Raw genomic sequence first — 7,798 nt, 5'->3', positions numbered from 1 at the left:
AAAACCTTGATGGTGGGAAGGAGAAGAAGCAGCCCTGGGGGAGGTAAGAAATAGCAGAAATAGGAAGGGATAAAGACCAGTGAATGAGAAGGCGGGGGGACGGAACTAGTTTTGTTTTGTCAAGGACACATGAATGAGTGGTATGTATTTTGGAAAATGTTAATTTGCTTAGTGGTATAAGATCAATTTTCCCTTAACTTAAATGCAGCACTAATAGTGAATTTCAATGAGGTTTGCAATCTGCTTCTTAACTTGTATACGCCAATGAAAATAATGTAAGCTCTGTGGGGGATGCAAGTACAGGAAGCATCCAAATTGGCAACATTTCTTTGCAGCGATTATTTTTTACTAAAATAGTAGGGTCTTTCTAATGTGCGTATGTATATTTTTGGGTTATATTTTTCTGTATGAAGATAAAAACAAAATAAAAATCCAGAAAAGGAAAACTAAGGTTACAACAACAAGCAACTGAGTTAGCGACAGGCTCAACCCAGTGCCAAGGAGCTATATTTCTTCCTCTTAGCTCGATGAAGAAGCCACTGCAATTCCTCTTAGATTTTTTTTTTCTCCTGCATCTGTAGAGATGGGCTTGATGCCCTTGAAGACGTTGATCATTCCCGGTATTCCATATTTCCCAAGCAACTATACTTGGTTGTGATTGTTCTGATGAGCCTTTGCTATTTACTTTACATAAATTTTACCTTTCCTAGTTCTGCCAAGGAACTGAACTCTGGAATATTATGCAGTTACTCTTGGCCATAAGATCTCAAGGTGGTGAACAGGCTCTCATCCAGACTCTGAACCGTGCACGTGACCTCTACAGGCAGAGATCGCAGCCTGCTCCCAACATTGATGAGCTCGCTTCTTTGCTCGCACAGTGTGCTATAGCAGAGGCTCAGACATCAAACCCTAATCCACTAGCACCTGGTTCTGACCCTGTCACGACGTTGAACTCTGATGAGGCCTGCATACTTGCTGAGTGTGGAAGGAAGCAGATTATCCTGGATGCCTTCAACGATGGCAGCAGCTTCATTTGCTTGAAATGTGGCGGGCTCTTCAGCACGTCACGCAAAGATGAGCACCTGGCCTACTGGTGCGGTGCCGCATGATCCTGGTGATAAATCCTTGCTACTGTATATGGGTGCTCACCCCAGACGGTGATCATGATGCGCATGATATTTTGTAGAACCTGCTCTCTTTTCCGGTTACCGCTTCTCTACTGCAGGGATGCCAGAGATACATCTCCTGTTCACAGAAGCAAATACATAGCCAACCTAGAGCATTATGAACTGGAATCGACGCTTCATTGTGCCTTGCTGTGTTCTTATGGCACTTTTTTGCTGGTGGTTTGGTAAATCCTGATATGATCCTCTGTTATTTGCTCGAGGTTGTCAAAATCCTCATAGTCTGGTGAGGAAAATCTTCTGTCTGTCATTAGACGGCGTATACTCTATGGAAAGTTAGTTAACTGATGTTCTGTCCCTTTTAATTATGATCTGCTGATTCGGACAACCGGGAGTTGGTATCCATGGGCAGATCTATAAGAAGATGGAACTCTGTTGTCACTACCTGCTACCGTGCTTTTCAGTATTGTTTCAGTTTCTGTTTCAGTTTCTTTTTAGCCAATGCATGTGCCTGTTAGATTGTTGCTAGCAGTAAACATATACAAGTTCCTTGTTTGAAATTTTGAATGAGCTCAGGTTACCCAGAAACAGGCTAGGACTTGAACATGTCAGCGTGCGTTTCATGCCAGTGCTTTTGCCGAGGCTTCACTCGAAGGCAACGGAGGGATAGACCGACAGCCACCTCCTAGCTACAAACGTTAGTTCCTGCATGCCACATCTGTGAGACTGTGAGTCGCTTGAATCCCAAGTGGCCAGTCTTCTTTTGCGTCACCCTTGTCAAAGGAGGTTCAGCCTTGTTCAACAATTTTCTCACCAAATATGATAGATGTATCTGCAACCTTCTTTTGTTTGATATCTGAGTCTGATGGCCAGAAAGCTGCCCGTCTTCAAAGTTCCAAGATCGGGAGCCATCTCCTGTAGCTTTTCAAGTAATTACTGATGATCCTCTATCATCAGTTAATGGCACATTGCCGTATACCACACGGAGAAAAGAAGAAACATAAGGTCCTGACATTGCCCAAGAAATTTGGTAGCCTGCCCGGGGTTCATCGCAGCTCAATCTGTGTTCCACACTGAAAGTTTGGGATGGTGGGGATATGAGTGTTCATATTCTGAAGGAGAAAGTTCCAGCGTCCAAATCAAAGGAGTGCCATCCCAACCTACCAGAATTTGAGCCACTCCGAAGCAAACCTGCAGCGAAGTGAATTTTCACCTAGATTGCTTTCTCGCCAAACATGCCAACTACTGCTCAATCGCTTATTTATTTTTTCTCAAAAGAAATAAACTTCGTCTTATTCTACTTTGCTTAAATTAAGCTTAGCTTGGCTTGTCTGCCATCAACATCCCAACTCTCACGCCCTGAAAGGCTGAGATGTCATTCTGGTACGGTGAGCCATTCTCGCCATCCGCACCACCCCTTGTATTAACACCATCGCTGTTCTTCACTCGGAGCACAAGATCACACGCATAAAATGGTGTAGGAAACACAGGGGCACAAGAACTCGAGCACCAGCCACTCCAGCTGCCTGCTCTGCTCATTGGTTTGGTAGGGAGAGATGAAGGCGATGTCCGGGACGAAGCTGCTCCTCGTCCGCCAGCCGTCGAGCAAGTACGGTAACGGGGCGGTGTCGCCGGCGACGGCCACATCCATCTCCTGGCGCCGCTTCTGGCTCGTCGCGTTCCTCGCGCTCTTCACCTGCGCGTCCCTGCTCACGGTCTTCTCCACGGCGCGCGCGCCGTCCGGGGCGGCGTCGCCGGGGGTCACGTTCGTCGCGGCCGGCGTCGGTGCGGGCAGCGTCGGCGGCGCGTCGGCGGGCGGAGGAGCGCTCCCGGCGTACGTGTTCGACGCGCTGGTGCGGTACGCGGCGGCGGCGGGGGCGAACTCGACGGTGAGCATGCCGGAGGAGGACGTGCGCGCGATCGCGTCGGTGCTGCGGCGGCGCGCGCCCTGCAACCTGCTGGTGTTCGGGCTGGGCGCGGAGACGCCGCTGTGGCGCGCGCTGAACCACGGCGGGCGGACGGTGTTCCTGGACGAGAACCCCTTCTACGTGGCGCACATGGAGGGCGCGCACGGCGGGCTGGAGGCGTACGACGTCGCCTACGCCACCGCCGTGCGCGAGCTCCCAGACCTCCTCGACACCGCGCGCGCGTCCCGGCGCGCCGAGTGCCGCCCCGTCCAGAACCTGCTCTTCTCCGACTGCAGCCTCGCCATCGGCGACCTGCCCAACCAGCTCTACGACGTCGCCTGGGACGTCATCCTCGTCGACGGGCCGCACGGGTACGCCGAGGGGTCGCCGGGCAGGATGGCGGCGATCTACTCGTCGGCAGTGATGGCGCGGACCAAGGGGACGGTGACGGACGTGCTGGTGCACGACTACGAGCGGGAGGTGGAGAGCGTGTGCGCGCGGGAGTTCCTCTGCGACGAGAACCGCGTGGAGGGGACCACCACGCCGTCGCTCGGCCACTACATCGTGCGCGGCGGCGCCGCCGCCAACCGGGAGGCCTTCTGCGGGGCGCAGAAGCCCGCCGGCTCCACTACGAAGAAGGCGAACTAGTCGGTCAGGGAAACGGCTTTCCAGTTTGGTTCCTTGTACTTCGACGATCAGATGGGTCGGTCTATCCCCCTCAAAAAAAAAGGGTCGGTCTATTGTGTGCGCTTTGGCATTTTGATGCACCGTTGTAAATGTGGTGTGGTCTCGATCAAACAAAATGACACTTGTGGAACAACTGAACAAGTGATTTTTAAGGGGGATTTCCGGCATCATTTTTTTTTGCATGGTAATACATGTCTCATTAATATTGAAAGGATTACACTACAAGTCACGTATATACCGAACTGAAAAACTGAAAAACAACAGAACGCTAGTTTTGCACAAAAAAACATTGACCAAAAAGTAAAATTACAAACAAGACCGAATAATCCTCTGTCACGAAGTTTAGAATGACACATTTAGCGCTTACATACTTCTTATTTCAAGAGCATATCAAGAACGTGCCATATTCTTATATAGACGGCATAAATAGGTTGCAAGAAACATTCATACAACTTGGTCCTACCGAGCTCTCACGCCACGGAAGCATAGCCAAAGAGAAAGAGTCGGTGTGTTCTAGTAGTACTATTTTCATGTCTTTGAGTTGATCTATACAATGTGTGTTATTTTATCCTAAACACTTAACGTGTGTAGCTCAAGAGAATGAAGTACCACGTGTGGGCATCATGTGTGTTCGATGTCCACCAAACACTAGCAGTTATCTAGGGATGTAATCAAGCATATGTTGCACCTATCCGCATAGGCTATGTGAAATTGACTCATGAAGCATCAAGCATGTCGCCCCCGAGTTCTCCTGCGATCTTGCATTGCAAATGCATGAACGTCATGTGATAATCTAGTAGATCTCTATTGAACAAGTCACTCCTAGTTGACAATCGAAACTTCAAAATTTTGAATGAGAATACTTGATGGAATGCTGAATTAAGCTGAGAAATAAGTACATCTGCCAAAAGATAGGATTATACTCCTTTTATCTTGTTCGAGTTTTTCCAAAGTTTCTTCACACATGTTTTAACGAGGCCATCCATACAAAACATGCATAGTACAAATACATTTTCTCCCTTTTTCAACTAAACCCACCAGGGTTGGTAGACTCCTACTCCAACACGCCTTGCAATCCTACATCTTGCATCTCCTATCTATACTTTTTGCCTGCATTCCACGGTGGTCTCAACACATACAACAATCTTCGAAGGTCTCTGTGCACTCGCCCTTTTGTGCTTACAGGTACATAAAAGCAGTTTCTCATTGCAATTGAACTACCGGATTACCATGAAACCACACCTCCATTCATCGCTGGAATGAAAATCATCATAAGGGTAAAAAGCACGGTCCATGTGCCTCGAACCCCAAAGGTGCCGAGCATATTTGATGTCCAGCAGATTTGCAACATCAAAGTCAATTATACCCGAGGTAGCATCAAGGGGACTGCGGAAATTGTATGCTCCAAAAGATGGGTGGATAAGCCTTAAATGAAGACTCTCACAAAGATCGCAGTGACCTGATAAAAGTATAAACATGTCCAATCTGAGACGAGCGTCATAACATAACAAGTGTTTCAGATAATCAGTATGTATGACCCGCATGGAGTACTGATAAACGTGATGTATTACACACAAACATGTAGCCAACTTAGGACACGGGCATTAACTAACTACTTAACCATGTAGTATTTCAATCTCGCAAAAAAAAACATGTAGTATTTCACCGAGTTCAAGGCCAAGGGGCATACCCAATGTGATTAGCATATATAGCCCTGACTAGCAAGTAAACAGAAAAAAAGAAATCATTGTCTTGTCAAGGAATAGCCATTTATTAGGCCAATCAGATACTAACTTAAATATGTGTTTGTGCTATTTTAAAGAATAGATCCAAGAGTGCTGCTACACAGACGACGCTGCATAGCCGATTTTGGGACGACACTGTCAATCAGACCATCCATGCAGAGGATAAACTGTAGCACAACCATTGGATGTAGTGTCGTCTCCAAATCGGCCAGCGTGTGTCGTTTGCTAAGTAGTTTCGTAGATCCAAACTTAAATATCATCATCAAAAGCACGAATGAGTATAGTTGTACTCATCGTTTGACTAATCCTCATACATTCCTGAGATGATTAACTATAGATACTATTATAGTACTCCCACCGATCCATAGTACAATTAACGATGATTTAGTACAAGGTTGTACAGCAGCATTACTCTACCAAAGAAGGCTAAGATTTTGCTCACTAACATAAATTAATTATCATAGTATTGATAAAAGAAGAGGAAGTGCTCACCGCTTAGAGAGACAGAGTCTTGGACAGGGCAGCAAAGCACGACCCCCATTTTTCTTGCATATTCCGCAAAGAAGAGTTGTATGGCTGCCGGATTATCTTTTGCAGAGGCCATGAAGTTGATATGTTGGTAACCATGACTGTCAGCACTGGCGTCACAAACAACATGGAGCTGCAGCTCTGGCCCCTTGGGAGGAAGAAATTTGTACATAGCAATGACGAATTGACGATTAGCACCAATGGCCAGGAAATAAAATAGGCGTATGAAGGTGTGATTGTTGGATAAAGAGACTGATCCCAATGGTGCGGTTCCAGTGCTGAATCGCCATGTTTGCCAGCTTCCGTCTCCATCGTTGCCCGGCTCTGATGTACTCCTCCCTCTCCGCCGGGAACTGCGGCTCTAGCACCTGGCAAGAGTCGAGTGGAGGAGCCGAGGGTCGAACGAGTAGTACGGCCAGTCGCTCGACATCCTCGGCGGAGAGATGGGCGCTGCTGCCACCGGCGAGCAGTTCTGTGACGGCGGGGCTTGTGGCAACTCCGGACTGCGCGAACGCAGCGAAGGCCTCGCAGTTGGGGTGCCCGGCGGCAGCAGCGGCAGCGTAGTAGTAGTCGTAGTTCCGATCGACGTCGTGGTGCACGCGATTGAGGCCGAGGAAGGATCTCTGCTTGATGTCATCGATGTCGACGACATCGACAACGGCGTCGACGGCGGAGAAGCGGGCAGGGGGAGAGGCGGCGTAGAGCCAAACCGTGTTGACGATGACGTTGGACGCGCCGTCGGAGAGGGGCCCGAAGCAGTGGCCGCCGGCTAGGAGCGCGGGCAGGAGGGACGGCACCGTCGGCACGCCACGGGGGCCGTTGAAAGGGAGCCGCGCGAGGGCACGCAGGTAGGCGTCGTGGATGGAGTCCCTCAGAGCGGTCTTCCTCACCCACTCCTCGTGGGGGACGACGCTGGCGCCACCACGGCTGTGACGCGGGAGGTGCCGGAAGAAGAACTGCGCCGTCTTCGGGAGCGCCAGCGGCGGGGGCTTGGTGAAGGACGTCGCCGAGGTGGCCTTCGCTACCCTCGCCTCCATTGGGTTTGGCCTCTTCCGCGGACGATCTCGGCGACGGGGGGGGCATGTTCGGTCGCCGCTTCGCGCTCTCCTCTCCGATTGCGGGGGCGTCGGTCCGCTCGCCTCACGCGATTTTGCGGGCAACGGAGCTACTAACTTTTTCTTCGTTCTTTTGAGGGAAAACTGTAACAAGGAGATGGAACTCGAAGTCGAATCAGATTGGAATCAGTAGTTCAGTACCCCGCAAGAAATTCGAAAGCACCAACAGCGTGTTTTGTTGGGGTAATTAGAGTTACGGCTTGTTTGGTTGGGGGTAATTAGATCTCACTTCTGCTTCGCTCGCCCCCTTAAACACATCAAGGGCTGAGATTCGTCCATACTTCTTCGCTGGCAGGGGCAGGATCGCCTTATGTAAAAATTAACCCCGCGCGTCCAGGCCGATACCCCGCGCGCCCGTGTATACGGCTGCGGGGCGAGCCGAGCCGCCCAGTAGCCGACAGGACGCGAGTCGATCTGCACCCCATGGGCCCACTATGTCAGGCACCATGCGACGTGCGTGCTGACGTGGCGCGGACGGGCGTACCTTCGTGCAATAACTGCCCGCGGTAAATGCGGTGTGACTGAAGGCGGCGATTGCTCGCGCCCGGTCGCGTGCCGCCCAGCGGCCACCGCCTCGGGACGCCCGCCTTCCACTGTCGCGCGTGCCTCGACCGCCCGCCTGCCGCCGTCTGCCTCGGGGCGCCCGCCATGCATCTTCCAATGCCGCGCGTGCGGCGACCGCCCGTCTGCCA

The 7,798-nt window shown here is 50.6% G+C and overlaps 3 protein-coding genes across 3 annotated transcripts in view; 2 read left to right on the top strand and 1 right to left on the bottom strand.

Annotated features, from left to right (window-relative positions):
- Positions 1 to 1,626, top strand: part of LOC123136397 (uncharacterized) — a 5,379-nt gene extending 3,753 nt beyond the window's left edge. The window contains exon 2 of the mRNA XM_044555753.1: positions 747 to 1,626. Coding sequence (XP_044411688.1) covers positions 747 to 1,109 — 363 coding nt within the window. The 3' untranslated portion in view covers positions 1,110 to 1,626. The remainder of the gene's footprint in view (positions 1 to 746) is intronic.
- A 767-nt stretch (positions 1,627 to 2,393) lies between these two features.
- On the top strand, positions 2,394 to 3,870 carry LOC123136396 (protein IRX15-LIKE). Its single transcript, XM_044555751.1, has one exon. The coding sequence runs from the start codon at positions 2,681 to 2,683 to the stop codon at positions 3,677 to 3,679; it is 999 nt and encodes a 332-aa protein (XP_044411686.1). The 5' UTR covers positions 2,394 to 2,680; the 3' UTR covers positions 3,680 to 3,870.
- Positions 3,871 to 4,664: 794 nt separating this feature from the next.
- On the bottom strand, positions 4,665 to 7,756 carry LOC123139043 (uncharacterized). Its single transcript, XM_044558863.1, has 4 exons — positions 7,591 to 7,756; positions 6,250 to 7,228; positions 5,956 to 6,140; positions 4,665 to 5,177 (listed from the first exon to the last, which is right to left on the bottom strand). The coding sequence occupies exons 1-4, from the start codon at positions 7,754 to 7,756 to the stop codon at positions 4,936 to 4,938; spliced, it is 1,572 nt and encodes a 523-aa protein (XP_044414798.1). The 3' UTR covers positions 4,665 to 4,935.
- Between the last annotated feature and the right edge of the window lie 42 nt (positions 7,757 to 7,798).

The sequence above is a fragment of the Triticum aestivum genome, chromosome 6B, assembly GCF_018294505.1.
Source record: "Triticum aestivum cultivar Chinese Spring chromosome 6B, IWGSC CS RefSeq v2.1, whole genome shotgun sequence".
NCBI lineage: Eukaryota > Viridiplantae > Streptophyta > Magnoliopsida > Poales > Poaceae > Triticum > Triticum aestivum.
The sequence above is the reverse complement of the archived record's forward strand: the minus strand, read 5'-3'. Positions and strand labels throughout refer to the sequence as shown.